General features: G+C 32.2%; 1 protein-coding gene across 5 annotated transcripts in view; it reads right to left on the bottom strand.

The window, feature by feature from the left end:
* Positions 1–18,996, bottom strand: part of DPY19L2 (dpy-19 like 2) — a 59,889-nt gene that overhangs the window by 21,891 nt on the left and 19,002 nt on the right. Inside the window, exons 8-16 of one of the 5 annotated variants that reach the window (XM_019726309.3) lie at positions 17,579–17,670; positions 15,565–15,664; positions 14,091–14,168; positions 13,188–13,274; positions 9,921–9,980; positions 5,798–5,878; positions 3,675–3,776; positions 1,985–2,056; positions 452–498 (exon numbers count right to left, since the gene is read on the bottom strand). In XM_019726309.3, the coding sequence (XP_019581868.3) occupies positions 452–498; positions 1,985–2,056; positions 3,675–3,776; positions 5,798–5,878; positions 9,921–9,980; positions 13,188–13,274; positions 14,091–14,168; positions 15,565–15,664; positions 17,579–17,670 (719 nt within the window). The remainder of the gene's footprint in view (positions 1–451; positions 499–1,984; positions 2,057–3,674; positions 3,777–5,797; positions 5,879–9,920; positions 9,981–13,187; positions 13,275–14,090; positions 14,169–15,564; positions 15,665–17,578; positions 17,671–18,996) is intronic. The other 4 variants (XM_074340991.2, XM_074340992.2, XM_074340993.2 and 1 more) reach the window with 4 other exon arrangements.

The raw sequence follows: 18,996 nt of genomic DNA, 5'->3' as shown, positions 1-18,996 counted from the left end.
AGGGACTTTACTAAAACCACAAAAAATGTGGTATGACAAATAGTTGTAACAATAAATGTAGAAAAACGAATATTTTATGAATATTCATAAAAACAAATGATTATGCTTTCTCTGAAAGTTAAAAAAAGAATCACTAAAATAAAACTTTACCTTATGTCTGTTTATTGACTTTAAATTCTAGTCATATATAAAATTAAACGAAACCAATTTAAATTCTGAATTAATTCACAAGTATAAATATCTCCAAAATACATAAAAGAGGCCCACATACATAAAAGAGATCCATAAGAATAATACATTCAGTCTTTTCTTTTAGAAAACATCTAAGTTTGGTTCATGTCTCCTTTCTTAATCATAATGCTGAAGTTTAATGTCCATTTGAAAAACTGATATTGTAGTAAGTTATTTAATAATTGAATATATGATTTAAAAACAACTATGATATAATTACCTTAGATAAGTGTTTGTAGATAAGACACATAAAATATCACGGAAAGTCTGTGAATAGAATCAAATCAATGAAACTTTTCTAAGAAATTATGTGACACTTAAAATGACACTCCTTAACATAAACACCCTCAGTAAAAAGAAGTATTTTCATTGTTAAAGTGAGTCCTCAGGAACAGTGTAGTCCCAGCTCTGCCCCAGGCAAATAATTTCTTCAAGTTATAACTTCCTCTAATTTAAAAAAAAAAAAGTGTTGAAGTAAATCTTTAAGGTCCATTTCAGCTCTAAAATTCTATCCACATATGTGGATAACTCCTTAGTAGAGTGTAAGTTTATATTTTACTAGGAGGAGGGTGGACTGAAGGTTGGGGATTGGTTTCCACAAAGGAGGCAGTGTCCTCCATGTATTTTCAGAGACTATTTTACCTTACTTAATCTCCCAAGTGAATGAGGAAACTAATACACACACTCGCTTTCTGTCTGTCTGTCTCTATCTCTATCTCTATATCTCTATCTCTATCTACCTAGCTACGCAGTCTTTATTCCCACTTCAAACTCCGGATTACTATAAAATTACTATGGCATATCTGCTTCCCTGATCTATCTCAGCCTGAAGTGACTGCTGCTATAGAAGGCATAAGAGCACTTAGCAAAATGTACCAGATGATAGTGAGGGTGGGAGACAGGGTGGCGTGAAGGGGAAAGTGGAGGCTAAAGTTGGTCAGAGAGGCTTTAGCAGCAATCCGATGAAACTTAAACTGTAAGATGAAAAAGTTACAGGGAACTTAAAATTTTGCACTCCTCATGATGTGTGGTTTATACTCACAGGTAAATGTTGAAAAATATAGTGAAATTTAGACTCTAATTTCAAATGAAATCTAAGTTTAGAATTTTTAACTCTTCTCATTGATTCAACAGCATCCTACATAGAAGATACTCTCATTCAGATGACAGGAACGAGATTCTAGACATTTAGGCAATAAAAATCCTATTGAGGGTATAGTTAATAGAATGTGTGCATTTATAGTTTAAAGTTAAACAGTGCCACAGGAAAATCACACAATATATGCCCCGCTTCTTTTCATTCCCAGAAGTGATTTCACACAAGTGAAAATTTAAATGAACATCAGAAATATCCTTGAGATGAAAAATAAACAACAACAGGACAAATAAAACTGAGGAGTTTATATGGAAGCAGGAAGAATTTAAGCTTTAGTGGCTGCAGGCGTGGGTGGGTGTGTGTGTGTGCACGCACGCATGTGCAACTGTGTGTTTGCACCTGCTATATACTTAGTTCTTGCCACATAGTGGGCAACTAATACTTTTTTTTAAAAAAAAAAAATAACTATATTTTCCAATGTGGCTTTCTTAAAAAAATCATGTAATACTAAAGAAAGATCTGAATAAACAAAATGTTTTAGGGAGGGGAAGAGTTCATCCTGAAAATAAGACAGAATTATGATGAGCTTTTAGCGTTAATCTATTCTAAGTCCTTATCTTGAACCCAAAAGCAAGTCATAAAAATTTTTAACAATACCTTTTTAAAGATAAAATAAGTAATCACCATAACAACTGGAAGCAGTAACGTCTTTGTATATCTTAAGGGAGTCTGAAATAAAACAAATTATTCAAAATTTATTTGAATTTATTAAATTGTACATTAATGAGTAAAAATCCATGTCAAATTGAGTGTCATAACAAAATTTCTTTAAAAATATCTTTGTCATTAACAGAATATATATCAACCTTCATGTTCTTATACAAGAATCAAATATATAAAAATAGTTACAGAAATTTAACAAAAGTTTTAATGATAAAACTATTAAACCAAAAATTAGCTATGTCTGTAAATTTCTCTTTTCTGGTTTTATCTTTCCTTTATTTGCATAATATTAAGTTGTATAATGTGTGTTTACTGATCACTGGACTGCAAAGTTCCATTATTTTCATTTGTGAAATTAGAACTAACAAGGATGCAAGGTAGCCTAAGTACTTACTGTAAGTATGAATAAGTATTGAAATAATATCGGCAGCTAAATAATTTTCATGACCTATTATTGTGACAGGGAGTGATTTACCACCATGTAAGTACATTATACATTTCCTGAAGGCAGGAACTGAGTTATTTTCCTCACTGCAGTTCTATAACAAACTGCCTCACAAGTGATTAGTGGCTGATGACGGTTTTTGAATGAATGTACGACTGGTTGGATACATGAGAGACTAATGTATGACTAGCAGTATACGTTTCTTGGCAACAGCTTGCTAAAAACTTTTGTAATGTTTGGGGTATTAAATGAAATTAAACTGAATTTTTTAAAAACCTAAATAAGAATTTGGATTTATTTGTCCTGAATGGTCCCATAACTGACCGAGATTATTAAAAGTAATTTAACTGTCATAACAGTAACTCACTGTGGATCATCATATAGTATGTTAAGTTCTCTCTCTGGATCATCTCATTTAACCATCATCAATAACTCTTTAAAATAAGGGCCATTGTTTACTGATTTTACACATAAGAAAACAGGTGAGGAAGGCGATATGGTTAGTAAACATTATAGTAAAAAAATTATAGGGTAAGAAAGTTGGGTGTCTCTCTTTTTTTGTTTGTTTTTTGTTTTGTAAGTTTAAAGTGCTTTGTTATAAAAAATACAAGAAAATAAAAATATCACACGCTTATTATAGAAAAGATGGAAATACAGAAAATTATGAAAAAAAATTAAAATCTGTTATCCGACATTTAAAGCATAGCATTACCTTTCAGTTGCTTTGTTATGCAAACATATACATTTTTTTAAATTAGTTTCAAGTGTACAAAACAATGTAATAGACATTTACGCCTTTCACAAAGTGCTAACTCCCCTGTCCTAATCTACTACCCTTACGATTCCACTGACTCTATTCCCTATGCTGTACTCCACATCCTGTGACCATATATCTACTAAATTAAAGTTGACATTCGTTGTTATTCAGCTTCAGCCTCAGTTGTACAGCGCAATGATGAGGTATCTACACCATCCCTGAAGTGGTCTCCATCGGATACCCTACAAAATCTTTACAACATTATTGATTACATTCCCCAAACTGTTTTTCATATCCCCGTGGCAATCTTCGTGGCAATCCCCGTGGTTCTAAATGTGAATTTTGAGTTTCAGATTCAAAGGAAAACTTAAGAGCAAAAAACCCAACATACCTGTAGAGAAGGAAAAAAACAAAAAACATACCGCATTTTCCATGAAGTCAAATTCAGGCGCACAGGTGTAAATTAAGGTATCAAAATCTGTAAACCTTAAGATTCTGGCTGCTATAAGATCACTCAGGCGAATCTGAAAGAAAAGAGAGTAAAACAAATTAAAATTATACAAATAGTTCTAGTTAATAACAACTTATTTGATGTACTAGCAATAAAGTCCACAAGACAGATAAATCCAAGGTTTATGGATGCCCCTCAAAGGAAAAAAAAAAAAGATAAATAATACATGCTGTGTGCTGCGTGAAAAAAACATGAAAACAAAGAGAAATATCAAGAGCAATGAAAAGTTGCAAGAGGTCAGATAAAACAGAGGTGGTAATGTAAAGGGTGAGCTAAAATCAACATTTGCTGGGCAGACACCACCATGCAGTTAACTATGAGTTTTATACTCACATCATTTGTCAAGAAAAAAAATTCATGTTAAGCCCTTTTACCAGACATTGTAAATCATGAACAGATTTTCTATGCACTGTCATTTTCAAAAAGCCTCACTGGTGACTACAATTTTTGGTGCTCCTTGAATTTTTCAGACATTCATTCAAGCAATTAAATATGAGAGCTACTCTTCATAAGAATTACAACTACACATACTACTTTAATATAGTTACTTGAGCTCCAATGCCTTTAAAACAAACACTACCAAACAAACCCCATGTAGAACTTGTATTTTCTACTGATTATTACCCACTGTCGGTGAGACAATTATTTTTCCATTGCATTCTCAGAAGGCCAGAAAAAAGGAAAATATTTGGTATATAAAAACCTCAATTCAAAAAATTTTACATGGATATAAATTATTTTATATCACGCTTATATAATTATCTGTGGTTTTCTTCTAGTCATGGTTCTCATTATCTACCAGTACCAAGGATAATTTAGAGTTTCCTTTATTTTTCTAATTCAGAGTTGGCCTAGTGACTAATAATAGTTAAAAAACACTTTAGTTTCAAGTCTTTCTCATAGCTGTCACATAAAGTCACTTAAAAGTACCAAGGGTGTGTGTGTGTATGTGTGTGTGTGTATGTGTGTTTAAATTTCTTAAGAGATGGGTTACAATATAAAGCAAGGAAAGAAAGAAAATAATAGACCAACTTAATAGATAAATAAATAGCTTAGGAGGCCTAAATAAATTTGATCATAAAATATATACCCCCTAAAAAGGGAAAGAAAAAGAAAATGTATCAAACACACCAGAGAGCAGCAACAAATAAACATAATAAACCACTATGCAAAGCTAGCAGTAAATAGCAAATTAATCTTTTATATTTTAAAGTTTTATTTAATATGAACATGTATACAAGGTCAATTCTATTGGATAGTGATAGCTCTTAAACTTTTAGAGAGTAAGTACTATAATCCCTTGTTACAGCTAAAGTAATTTCAGCATTAGAGTCCCAATTGGATAGTACTAGAAAGGTAAATTTCAGAGGGTTATTGTACAATACACTCATATATGCTCATATCCATACACAAAGTGCTAAAAATCAGAAGTAAATTCATACATTGTTTTCTATTCCCTAATTTATTAAGTAGGTAATTATGTTTGAAAAAGACCATTATTTAAGGCATTAGCCTTATAACAAAAAGACCCCACATGTGAGGGACAAGTGGTCCATATATTTTCTAGAAAATAAAAAGATAGAGAACTTTTAACATTCTCTTTTTACAAGAAAAATCTTTAATATCAAATCACACCTTAATTGTAGTCCATAATTATAAACAAATAAAACTATATTGAGATTTTAAGAGTTTTATATTTCAAAGCTGAGTAGACTGCTCATATGTTAACATTTGCAATAAATAACATTATTTAAACAAATGATTACTTGTGTTTTAACTGAAATATAAACAAATACCTACTTAACATATTATTAATTTTTCCTAGAAGGCTCAGTCAGTGCTCACTGGTACATTGCTTCTTCATGAGTTGAAAAGGTCATTGAACTGCAAGATTGTAGTATTGACTCTGCCAATAACTAGGTTGGGGACCTTGAAGAAGGCACTTAACCTCAGAGGCAAAAATAGGTGGTTTCAAAGTTTTCATTCAGGTACATATTTATAGAAATTTTACAGTTTTAACTAGAAAGTACTTACATGGTCTGAGACGCCTAAGAGTTTAGATGTCAGAAATTTCAAAATGATTGTTCCACAAAACCAACCACAACCTTGAATTAGCTAAAAAATAAACAAAATAAATAGAAGTCAGGTACTATAAATTACCCAGTTAAAATATTCAATTGTATCAATAAATGGCACAGAAAAATTTTAGTCATGTGAGGTATATTAGTGATGAGGTCTAAAAAAGGATATTCCTACTGAAAATTGAATGCAGTTGACACATGTGTGGCCCCCGTAGTTTCAAATGGGAAGTTGGCTGTAATTCAGTTTTACCCTATAAGTAATACATCATTTATTTCTCTCTGCTTGCTTTCAAAATTCTTTTTTCTTTAGTTTTCAGAAGCTTATGAGGTGTCTTGGCATGGATTTTGTTGGGTTTATCCTCCTTAGGATTCACTCCGTTTCTGGAGTCTGTAGATTTATGTCTTTTACCGAATTTAAGAACTTTTCAGTCATTACTTCTTCAAATCCTCTTTCAGTCCCACTCTCTTTTTCTTCTCCTTGTGGAACTTCAATGGTACAAATATTAGATCTTTTGTTATTGTCCCACAGGTCCCTGAGCCTCTATGATTTTTTTTCCAATCTATTTTTCCTCTGTTATTTAAATTGGGTAATTTCTATAGTTCTATCTTCCTATAGCACTGTATTGGAATTGGAGGTATAGTTATGAAATTATTTCATACATACAGATTTCATACATATAGATACATACACACATGAGTACACATACAGATACATACAATGAAAGGGTCCTAAAGAAAGCACAGACTGGTAGCAATGAGAACACTCAGCACTCAGATCTTGGTTTCTAAATACCATTCTACACTAAAAGAAACTAGGGGAAAATGGCTGATTCCAGAGCTGGGACAAGGAAAATAAAAGATGAGTCTGCAGCACCTTGTTGGGCCGTAATGTAGGGAAGTGCATAAATAATTATGAAGACAGATCAAATGGGAAAAAAATCTAGCTTGAAAAGATTCACTATAGCCAAGTCTAAAACTGATATTTATGTATGATGTGAGTTCTGCAAGATAATCTTGCTATGATTACTTTGAATCTAAACATCAACTAGAGAGAACTGACATTATAGAGTCTTCCTAGGCATAAACATATTTTTCCATTTATTTTGATATTATTTACATCTTAACAATTTAAAAGTAATTTTCCCAAGCAAATACTGTATGTGTTTTTTTTAGATTTATTTAGATACAGTGTATTTTTTCTTCCTAATATACATGGCTAATTTTTAAATATATGTTTTCTGTTTGCTGCCAGAGAATAGAAATATAACTGACTTTTGAATATTAATCTTATATCTAGTGATATTATTGAATTCTTATAATTTCTATTAATTTGCCCGAAAATTATTTTGTTTTCTATGTAAATAATGTATTATAGTGAATTTTGATTCTTCCTTTCCATTAATTTCCTTCCTAATTTCTGTTATTTACTTTCTTGCTTTATTGTGATAGCTTGGACCTTTAATAAAATGTGAAAAAAACATATTTATCTTGATATTTATTTTAAATGGAACACTTCAAATACCTGACTTGTTAAGACCAATGAATGCTGAAGAATTTTATTGGGTTAAGAAAACTCCCTGCTATTTCTACTGTACTGAGAGTTTTTGTCAGAACTGGCAGATGAGTTTTATCAAATTCATTTTCTGCATCTAATGTGATTATCATAAAGTATTTTCTCTTTTAATCTGTTAGTGTGATAATGTATATTAATGGATTTTCCAGAAACATCTTTGCATTCCTGGAATGGATCCAATTTGATGTGTGTGTGTGTGTGTGTGTGTGTGTGTGTGTGTGTGTGTATGTGTGTGTGGTGGCAATTTTGAGTTGCTCCTTTTCCTTTTATATTTTTATATCCATAAAGTGTTTTTAATCTAGGTAGAATTTTAAATCTATGTTCATGAGTAAGAACAGCCTTCCTCACACTGCCCTTGCCTGATGTTAGTATTGAGCTTTAGGTTGGTTACCAATGAGGTTCTGTTTCCCTTCTAGTAAGGATTCTCATCTCTCATGACACACAGTTCCTTTTGGGGTGTCTGAGTAAATTTTAGCATTAGCTCAGTTCATTAATTACCTTGCAATTAAAAATTCGAATCTCTCATTAAATACTGAATTTGCTCCTATTGAAGAAAACTATAAAGTAATTTTCATTTAGGTTAAAAGCACCTTGTTCAAGTTTTATGTTGTATTTATCTTTGCTAAAGATACATAGAAGCTAAAAATAGAGATGATTTAATACCTTGGAAGACAAAAAAAGAAAAAGAATCTTTCTTCCAACTTACCACATGATCGTTAAGAATATTAAAAATAGACTTTGATCAATCATAAGTGACAATTTTTATGTATTGTTTTACTGCCATTCAATATAAAAAAGCCCTTCCTTGTTTTCAAATTTTCCAATTATGACAGTAAGATATGCAATATAATCTTTATCCCACTACCATGAAAAAATTACTTGGAGAAATAAAAGGTGTTTGTTTGTTTTTTGTAAGAAAAAAAAAATTAGTTCACAAAAAGCATTGCTTTTCCTTTTGACTGTCTTCCGTGTTTAAAAAAAAAAAAAAGAAAGAAAGAAAGAAAAGAAAAGCAGCTATAAAAAGCCAGAGTATCTTTTGTGTTGTTTGTTTAGGTGACTACCATGATTTGTCACTTCTTTTTGCAAGAGACTGACTATATCAATTATATCAGTTTCAAAATATAAATATAAGCTGAACAGCCATTGTAGCTCAACTTTTCTCTTCTTAGAATTTTGTTTCTTTGAAATTGAGGTGAAAACTTAGGTTAACTCTTATTTTTTCCAGTCTAAAACTGAAATAACACAGTAAATTTTCCTTTGAGCACAGTGTTGGCAGAATTTCCTAAATGTCCATGGACTCTGTTCTATTTGTTGTCATTTTTCGATAGTTTGTAATTGAAATTTTGACTTTCTTTTGAGTTCAGTTATTAAAGAAAAATCTTTGACTTTTCCATTGATTTCTTGGTTTAATCTTTAAGAAAACAACCATTATCATTTTTTCTGAAGTAAAATACACATGTGTATGTGTGTGTATGTGTATATATATATATATATATATATATATATATATAGTATGTGTGTGTGTGTGTGTGTGTATATATATATATATATATATATATATATATATATATATATTAGGTGTGTGTGTGAGTGTGTATATAATATATATATATATACACACACACACACATATATATATATATGAAGGGTCATGTCATCCAATAACAATGTACAAATATTTCTACATTTTCACTATAAGGAATGGGAGAACACTTCAAGCAATGAGAAACTGGCAATTAATTCCTTTTTATACTCTCACATTCTGAGTAGAAACCTACTTACCAAAATTTTTCCTGTTTTACCCTATCAAAGTATAATATGTAATCACATAGTTATTCAATATGGCATGTTTTATTTTTTAATAGAATTATATCAAAGACCCAGAGAAAAAGAAGGAATGTCATCTGCTGATAGTATGATAATTAGGAATTGCAGTACCTACCTAATAATAAACTTATTCTACTTAGAAACAAAACACACAAACATAGAAGTAACATGGGCCACCCATTTGTGTATTTGGGAAGAAGTCAAACAAAGATTAGGTAGAGTCTAAGTTGAAACAAGAAGAGGCTGGGAGATTGTAGGGGAAAATGTTAGAAGGACAAAAATACTAGAGCCTCAAGTTGGAAGCAGAAGGGAAGGTAGATACTGGACAGATATGGAGAAAAGAAAAAGGGAAAGTGGGGACAGAACTAGAAACTCGGTTATTCTGAAGAGAAGGTTAGTAACCTAAAGAGAGAAACTCCAGGCAAATAGAAATTTTAAAAGCACGGTAGTAGGTATAGCAGAGAGAACAGCAAAGAAAGGACTGGGGGTGGTGCTGAGACAGACGCCTGCGTTTCTTACACATGACCTGTAGATGTTACTAAAGACTATTTCCCACCTTAAGCAAGTAGCTGTTTATAAAACCTATTAACTCTACATCATGTTATTTTGAAGTATATCGTCTTACTCAGTTTATAGAAATAGTCTGAAGAATTGCACTAAAAATGTTGACTCTTACCCAAAAGTTGAGTTCAGAAACTCCCAATCTTTGAAGTTTATTTCTTTTTAGAATTATCACCTAAAATGCATATGATACAAAATAAAACAAATAAAATGAATATTTATATGTTATATGAATTATATGTTTCAAAAATTATTACACAGCCACCCGCTTCCATCTTGGCTATCACCAGCCATTTTCCTTCTCAATTGTTAATTTTTCAAATTTTGAACATGGCAAAATTCCCTTGGGGTGAGAGTTAAATGCTTTGTGGGCTTAAAAGTTGCCTCTAGAATCAAGTTAATTCTTCACTGAGTTACATGAGATGATTTTTAAGCAGGGCAACTCCTCTGAGGAGGTACATGGTGTGTGGGTAGTGTATCCATGTAAGTGCATATGTAAGTAACCCAGCCAAATCAGTGGTCTAAATTAACATGAAAATCCTTCTTCTCTAAACTCCCAAATAAAATATTTTAAAATGGTTTTTTAAAGGCCTAACTGAACTTTAAGAAATAAAAGGAACGTTGCAGATGCCAGAGAAAAGAAGGTGATTTAAAAAAAAAAACTAAAGTATTAACTAGGAGGGAAACTATGGCCGTCTTTAAGGAGGACGGTAGAAAGAGGTTACAACTATGTGTTAGTATAAAAATGGAGGGCAACAGAAGAGGGCTTGGAATTAAGAAAGGTAAGAAACTGGAATTGAGTCTCATGCATAAAACCAAGGTCCTCAAAAACCATACCTCAGGGCTATCAACAGAACGTTTATATCCCCCACCAAATTCACGTGTTGAAACCTTAATCTTCAATGTGACATACTGGAGGTGAAAAGTTTAGGAGGTAGTTAGATCCCGAATGAATAGGATTACTGCCCTTATAAGGAGAAACCTGAGAGAGATCATTGCTCTCTCCACCATGTGAGGATACAACAAAAGCATTCATCTACAAATCTTCTAAGAAGAGAGCCTTCACCAAGAATCAAATAGGCTGGCACCTAGATCTTGGACTTACCAGCTTCTAGAAATTTGAGAAATAAGCCAACCAGTCTATGATAGTTTTGTTATAGCAGCACCTCTATCTACCATTTTCAGTGCCCTTCATTTGTGTAGAGTCTTACTGACATGTAGTATTATATTTCTTCCATCTGAAGGACTGCCTTTAACATTTCTTTTAGTGCAAATCTGGTCATGAAGTATTTATTTTGCCTTCATTTTTGAAACATATGTTTGCTAGGTACAGAATTATAGATTGACAGTACTTTTTTTAAAGGATTTTTAAAGATGTTTAACTGCCTTTTTGCTTGCATTTTTTTCTTATGAAAAATATCTACTGATAGCCTTACCCTTTGTTCTTCTATATTTAACATGTTTTATTTCTTTGGCTGTTCTTAAGATCATCTCTTTATCACTGATTTTGAGCAATCTGGTTATAATGTGCCTTACTATACCTGTCTTAATTTGAGATTCATTTAAATTCTTCATTTCGGAGTTAATAATTTTTATCAAATTAAAAAAAATTTCTGGCCATTATTTTTTCAAATATTTTTCTACCCCCTCCCAGTTTCCCTCATTTAGATACGTACTCTACTTTTCCTCTATGAACTATAAATGAGGGACTGGAATATCATCATTTTGCCTCCCTATTGAATTAATGGATCTGGCACTAAGAATTGATGGCTGCTATCATAAAAAGAGAAGCACCAGACATTATGTGCCACCTGATGAAAGAACAATACTATAATAAAGGGATCAAACCTAAACCTGTCCAGGTTTTAGATCCAATTATTAATATATTATAAATGAAGAAGAAAAAAGATTTAAAACTACACCGTGAGGATTCAAAGAGCAAAATCTGGACCATACAGCCCTCTACATATTTGATTACCTAGACTCTTCAACAAATATATTTCCAGGGAATGAAAATAGGCAGATGTATAAGAAACCTACTGCTAAAAATAGAAAGGTAAGTAGTTAAACTATAAAGGAAAGCTAGGAGTGATTACCATAGTCAAGATGGTCATCACTGTTTTAGAGCAATGCAAGGGGTTATAATCAGGGCAGGCTGGTTGGGAAAGTTCTGATTTTGACTTGATAGTAGTTCAAGTATATTTGTCAAATAACAGTCCCTTAATCAGTACTTATCAGTACTAGTCAGTGCTGTCAGTACGTAAAATATATTTTTATGCAGGTTTTTATATGTTTATATTTCAAAACACAAACAGTTTTCTTAAAAAGAGGTGGATGAGCACACTATTACAAGTTCTCTACCTTATAATACTGAAAAAGTTTGAAAAAATATTGGAAAGAAAAAACCCCATGTCATGGGGGAGAGAAAGAGAAGTGATTACTTATTGTGAGGCAGAAAAACAAAAGGTGTGGGGAGCAAAAATGTTAAAACACAAGCGCTATCCCAAAAGATTCAATCAATGCACCACACACTGAAAAAGTGCTGTATTTTGGTATTACTGTGGTTGGTGTCATTCCTAATCATTGTGGAAAGAGAATACCCCAGAAACATTCCATTATAGGTTTTGGCTTATGACTATCGTAAGTGTGACTACAAAGCAATAAAACTGATTTACTGAACCACCGTTCCAACAGTATATCCGAATGAGTATTATTCAATGAAAATAAGTCACATGAGGAGACTATACACTTATTCCAATTATGTTGCCATTGCTTAGAACAGTTTGGAACTCCTTTTTCTAAACTACTTTTAAAGATAATTTAGTTATGGGTGCAAGTAAGTAGATCTTATTACTTTAATGTCACACCATATTTTGATCAAGATCGCTATTACCCAGCCCAATCTCCTGCCTTACTCACAAGACTTTGGTCGTTTCCAAAAATCAAGTCCACCCTTGGAAGATAAAGATTTGCCTCCATTGAGGATAGTGAAAAGAACGTGCCAGTTTGTAAAGGCAATTCAGAGGCATTCCAAAACGTTTCTGAGCAGGGGCAGTATCGCTGCAGTAAGTATTTAGCCTACTGAAGTCACTTAGAAATAATTAATTTTTATCATAAATTATGGCATGTTTTAAAAGTAAGTCTTCTTACCTAATGACTGTTTCTTAAAATATTTACTTGGGCATTGCCTTAAAAAAGTAAACTTTATACCATGTTGTTTTACAAGGATGAGATAGAGAATAGGCGTTATTTGGGAAAAATTTATTCATGTGAGTAATAATTAGGAAAGGGCCCTATTTATTCTCCTAAACCTGTATCAGGTGGGTTACACCTGCTATTTGACAGGTTTAAAAGAATCTTCATGAGCTTAAGAAACACTTACCCATATCATTAACAAAGATGAAGAATAATAAGAAGATAAATACATTGGGTTTCCAAACATCAACACAAAACAAAGGAGAACTGAAATCTGAAAATTGAAAAGAAACAGATGTTTTATCATTATTAGAGGTATATCAGAATGCATATTTTGTCTACAGGCATATAGCGACTTCTAACACAAACTTTATTTGCATAAATAAGATTAATAAATAGATCTTGGACAAATGACAATAGGATTGCCACACGCTGACAGGTTCTAAGAATTTTCAACACCATAAATTTTGTATAGCATAATTTAATTCTTTTTCTCTATCTGCTACTTGGGCCAAAGAAAATGGGAAAAAAACACACACCAAAAAGCACTGTTTCTATTAATTCAATAATGGAATGATATAATAAGAAATACTTAGTTATAAGTATTAATCTTTTAATCTTATTTTTGTTGGACTACTTGAGCATTCCTATCACTAATGATGCTTTATTTTAAGTACTTATCAGAAGATATTTATTTTTATGTTCTTAATGAAGAAGTATTTGGAAACTAAGACAAAAACAAAAATGCAAAAATATAAAATTTACAGTGTCATATTTATGTACGGTGTTAGAAATTTCAGGTCTCAGGGAGAAAAGGCAGTTTCAAAAATAGTGACAATAATAACAAATAAAACATAAAAATAAAAAAGTTTTGGAGAGTGAAAAACATCTATACTGTAGTTGAAAGTATAATGTTACAATATGGTATCTATAATGTACATTTCATGTTTACCTTCTGAATATTATCAAAATCATACATATTGAATACTTCCTGAGAGAAGGTAACCCGTAAAACAGAATCACTTCTGTTTTATAAACCCTGAGATCTTATTTTAATATTTGACTTATTTGTAAATATGAAAAATGTTACCATGTTCATATAAATGATCTTCTGAAATTTGTTTGGCTCAATGTACCCCACAACATACATAGGAAATAATGCGGATATCTAAAATAAAAATATAAAAAAAGCAAAAGTGAAAAAAATGTAGACAATAAACACTTCACTATTCATCAACAAAGTAAATATAAGGGTAGAGTAATGTTTCTAATAATGATAGCTAAAGTTATTTCAACCAATCTTCTCACTGACAATTAGAACAGCTAGGAAAACATCTGTATGAAAGCCACAGATTACTAAAAAGTATTAGGTAGCTAAGACCAGAGGAAAGATGAAAATCTGCAGTGATGCGCATGACATTTTGGGCCACTTTTCTCCCAAAGGAATCTGCCAATTCCAATAGTAGCAGATGCCTGACAGTTGAGTGGCAGTTGAGAGATTTCCACAGATTCAGCAATGAGGTCACACCAAGAACGAGATTCCTGCTAAATCCTCAGGCTTCAGTTTGGGGCTTCAAAGGGGTATATACTATAATTAGAACCAGGAATCAAACAGCCTTCATTCAGAAAGACTAAAGCCTACCTTTGAATGATCTCATTCTCTGATTGCGTGAGAGTGATTCAAGATTGTTAGTACCTCTACTTGTCTGCTGGAAGCAAATTTAATCTGGAAGATGTTAATACCAACCTAGTCTCAAATTAACTATACAATTGTTCATTTACAATGTCCAACACCACATCAAAACTAACTAGATATAGGAAGAGATAAGACATGATCACAAACACAAAACAAACAGATCCATAAAGAATCTAGCTCAGAGGTCAGCAAACTTTTATGTAAAAAGCCAAATAGTAATTATGTTATATTTGGGGGGTCATATATAGTCTCTATTGTATATAGTAAGTCCTCACTTAACATCATTGATAAGTTCTGCAACTTTAAGCCAAGTGACACATAGTTAAAGCAATTTTATCATAGGCTAATTGATAGAGGCATGGGAGTCAAATATATGGTAATGGAAGGAGAACTGACTGGGTGGTAAACACACAACACAAGAAATAGACTACATATTAGAATTGTACACCTGAAACATATAATTTTACTGACCAATGTCACCCCAATAAATTTAATTTAAGATTTTAAAAAATTAGTTTTTAGTATATTTTGCATACCAGACTTTTATCAGGTATGGGTTTTGCAAAGATTTTCTCACAGTCTCTGACTTCTCTTTTAATTTTCTTAATAGTGTCTTTTCAAAGCTGAGGTTTTTAATTTTAAGGAAGTCTAATTTATCAACTTTCTTCTTTCAGGGATTGTGCCTTTTATGTTATATCTAAAAACTCATCCTCAAACAAGTTCACCTAGATTTTCTCCTGTGTTAGCTTTATAATTATTCCATATTTTGAAAATCTATTAGGACACAATATAATCACATTTTAAAACTTGTACAGAAACAACCAAATACATCTTGAGTTCTACTTAAACTAGTTTAAAATCACCTTACCTGTGTAAAAAGTATAAATTGAGCAAATTGCCAGGGAAGCATAAAAGCAACATTGGAAAGACAGAGTGCAGCAAAATGCTTTCTACTACTGTTCGAGGTCCTTAATGGAGAGAAGTGACACCAATAAGTGTTACCATAAAAGCAGCCTATCACTAAACAGAAAGACTAACTGCAAAATTACCAAATCTAATGATTCCTTTATAAAATTTTATTTTCCAATAACTAAGCATGACATCTGTTACTCCAACAAGAAGGTCAGAAAATAGAATGTGATCTGCACACCTCAAGGTGTTTACCCTTTGGAGCAGCAATAGCTTTTACAAACCACTGCTTTTATGCTTTAAAAAGCAATGAGGAAAAATGTAAGTGCTGGTGAAGCAATAAGTTAATAACTATAGGAAAGTTTTAAAGAAAAATATTTAAAATGACTTGAAAAGAATTATGGAATACAAACTACTACATATAAAATTTAAAATGCCCATCCTGCAATTATGAGGTATATCAGCAACTAACACCTTTTACCACAGAAGACTTTAGTATCTTTTAGAATATGAAAAAAGAAATGCAAACATTTTGTGTAAATAATAAAACTGTAACTATTCTTTCTGTAAAGGCTGTATTGGATTTTGATAAATCCTTATACTACGGTAAATAAATTTTCAAAAGCAAGATTTTAAATGTTCATATTATTTATCAACATTATCACAAAACGCATTAAGTACTCAGTTATATTTATCAAACACAAATTACTTTTGGCAAAGGTACAGAATATACAGAGCACATGCACTCAACGGTATAATCCTAAACGTACCAATGAACACATTTCATTCCACGAAACCCGACTGGTCAGGCTAATTTAACCACTTCAAAAAATAAAAAAAAAAATTAAAATGGCAAATAAACCATCTTTCTAGAAGTTTGAGTGGGAATGAGTGGGGATAAATGGTCAGCTTCCTCCACCATATTTGACAGAAGTGATACGCAAAGATACAGAAATCAGGATGGAGAGCAGATTCCCAAATCCAAATCCAAAAATAAACTTGTCCCGTAGGTAATAAATAAGAGTTAGTCTGTACCTTTCTCGAAGTTGACAGCCACCCTAGTAGTCTGCTATTCACCTTCTTTAAGCTCACAGAAGAGCCTTAGATATCTGCATGGTGGTATGCTAAGTGCTCTGTGGTTACAGAGATAAATATGGCATCTCCCTGTTTCCAGTGGTATTTTAATACATTGAATGTCTATGTGGACATTTGTGTATGTGTGCATGATTAACAAATGTACAGTTTTAGGAAAGAAGCGTGAAGCTCCCTGGGAGGAAACAGTGATCAGCATTTCAGTCAGAGAGAGAGCGCACTGACATTTACGAAAATTACTTCTATGATAAAATTATTTATGGTATTCTGCTCTTTATGTCTTTGTTGGTGCTGTTTCACAGACCTCTTCAATTTCTGAAAGACTTATAAAATTAATTCCAACAGCCAAAAAAAAAAAAAAAATATGTCCAAGAAAAGCAGTTAAGGTGAAACTTTGGTCAAACTGCTAGAAACTTCAGTAATCCAGAAAAATTCATAAATATATGTATACACTCCTAACCTAGCATTTCCCAAATTCATTTATAGTTAAATTCATTTATAGGAAATTTTTCTCATGGAATACACATTAATGCTCTATCAAAACCACATGAGTCAGAGTAAACAAGGAGTCAGAGTACAAAGGCTTTGACGGAAAAAAAAAGTAATAGTTTCTTAAAAACCTTTGAATCTTTGCTATATATAGACACTTATATTCTGATTTATTAAAACAATGTAATTATCTAAAACATGTAGTTTAGACTCTTAAGTGGAAGAAAAATTTTACATAGTATTTTAATTAGTTTCTTAATTGGATATTCAATTAATTTTAAAACTAACTAAAAATAGCACCTAAATTTGGAAATCATAACTTAATAGGTTGAAGTATAGTGTCAAAAACTTAACTTTTACCTAATTTGATTTGTTTCATAAATAAAAATTACCTGAGAATCATAGTTAAAACAAACATCTGAAGTACAAGAAATGGGTATGAAAAACTTTCCCGGAGAGGTGGTGTCCACATCACACGCGTAGCCTGCAATCAATAAAACGCTTACTTCACTCTATGGTCCACTGCAGTAAACATTACTAATCTAAAAATCATTACTGGGCTGGTTTTAATAATTTTAATACTAGGCTTGTTCACTTGTGAGTGCCGGCATAGCTTCTCAGATTCTGTAGCTCTCTTCAGGGGCACCTAGACATCAGGTCGAGCACCGTTAACTAACAAGTGCAGAAACAAGTGAAAAATGTCAGGCCACGCAAGAAGAAATACGAAGGACAAACAGGACGGTAGCTATAGGAGCAGTGAGGATTCTGGGACTCAAAAACTAGATCCACATTCCAGCTCCGCAGTGATGACCCTGGTATCCCACAGCTTTGAGACATACACATGCCCCAGAAAATTCTCTAAACAAATGTCACCTAGGGCATTCACAAACACCGATAGAGGTTACACAAGACAAGTTTAAAGAGTACAGACAGACATTACAAGTAATTAAGATTGTCTCTGAATTTTTGAAATACTATCTTTGAAAGAGTTAACTATAAATTTCTAAAAACAATTAGAAGTATTTGGGAATCACTAATGTGATGCGTATAATAAAAGTATTAATTAAATTGTTGTATAGCCTTTAAAACTATTTCTATGGGTGAAATATGGGTGAGAATATTATAAAAGTTTTATATGAAGAATTCTAAAATTCTAGACAGAATCCAAGCTCTTATAACCTTGTAAGTGTCTTAAAAGTTACTGCTCCTCTTCCAAGAAACCAAACGTATAAACCTTGTAAGATGAATTATGGTATATACGAGAAAGTCAACTCATAACGCCAGTCTTCTGTAATACTCAAAAAAAAGGTCTTGTCTTTACATTAACACATTGGTGAATGAGAATGTATTTGCTTTAAGTTAATATATTTAAGATAGTCATGTATAATTTTTATGATTCCTTTGTATAACAGGTTTTTTTTAAATTAAGCTATCTACCTTTCACAAGAGTAATGAACAAAGATTCCACCCTATAAACTGCGCCATAACATATTACACATTTTGCTTCCAAAAACCAGCAGTCAGATTCTGTCCCTTTCCACTGCCATTATCGTAGCATTAACACAGAGTCTGGCACATGTTACAAACTTCGTATTTTGTTGGGTGAATTTATCCTATTCTAAATACTCATAAGTTTCTATGAGCTCTTTTTCATAGGTTAATTTCTATTTTGGGATGAATTAGTAAGTTAATTTCTATTTTGATTCAGCATCTTGTGTCCCTGCACAGGCAGTGTGATGTAACAGAAAGAAATGAGACTTCGGAGCCAGGCGGCTGTAGGGTGGGAAACCCCGCTTCATGGAGCAGTGAA

This window comes from Rhinolophus sinicus, chromosome 4, assembly GCF_057876585.1.
Source record: "Rhinolophus sinicus isolate RSI-liver-muscle chromosome 4, RSI-T2T, whole genome shotgun sequence".
NCBI classification, from domain to species: domain Eukaryota; kingdom Metazoa; phylum Chordata; class Mammalia; order Chiroptera; family Rhinolophidae; genus Rhinolophus; species Rhinolophus sinicus.
This window is presented reverse-complemented; position numbering and strand designations above follow the sequence as displayed.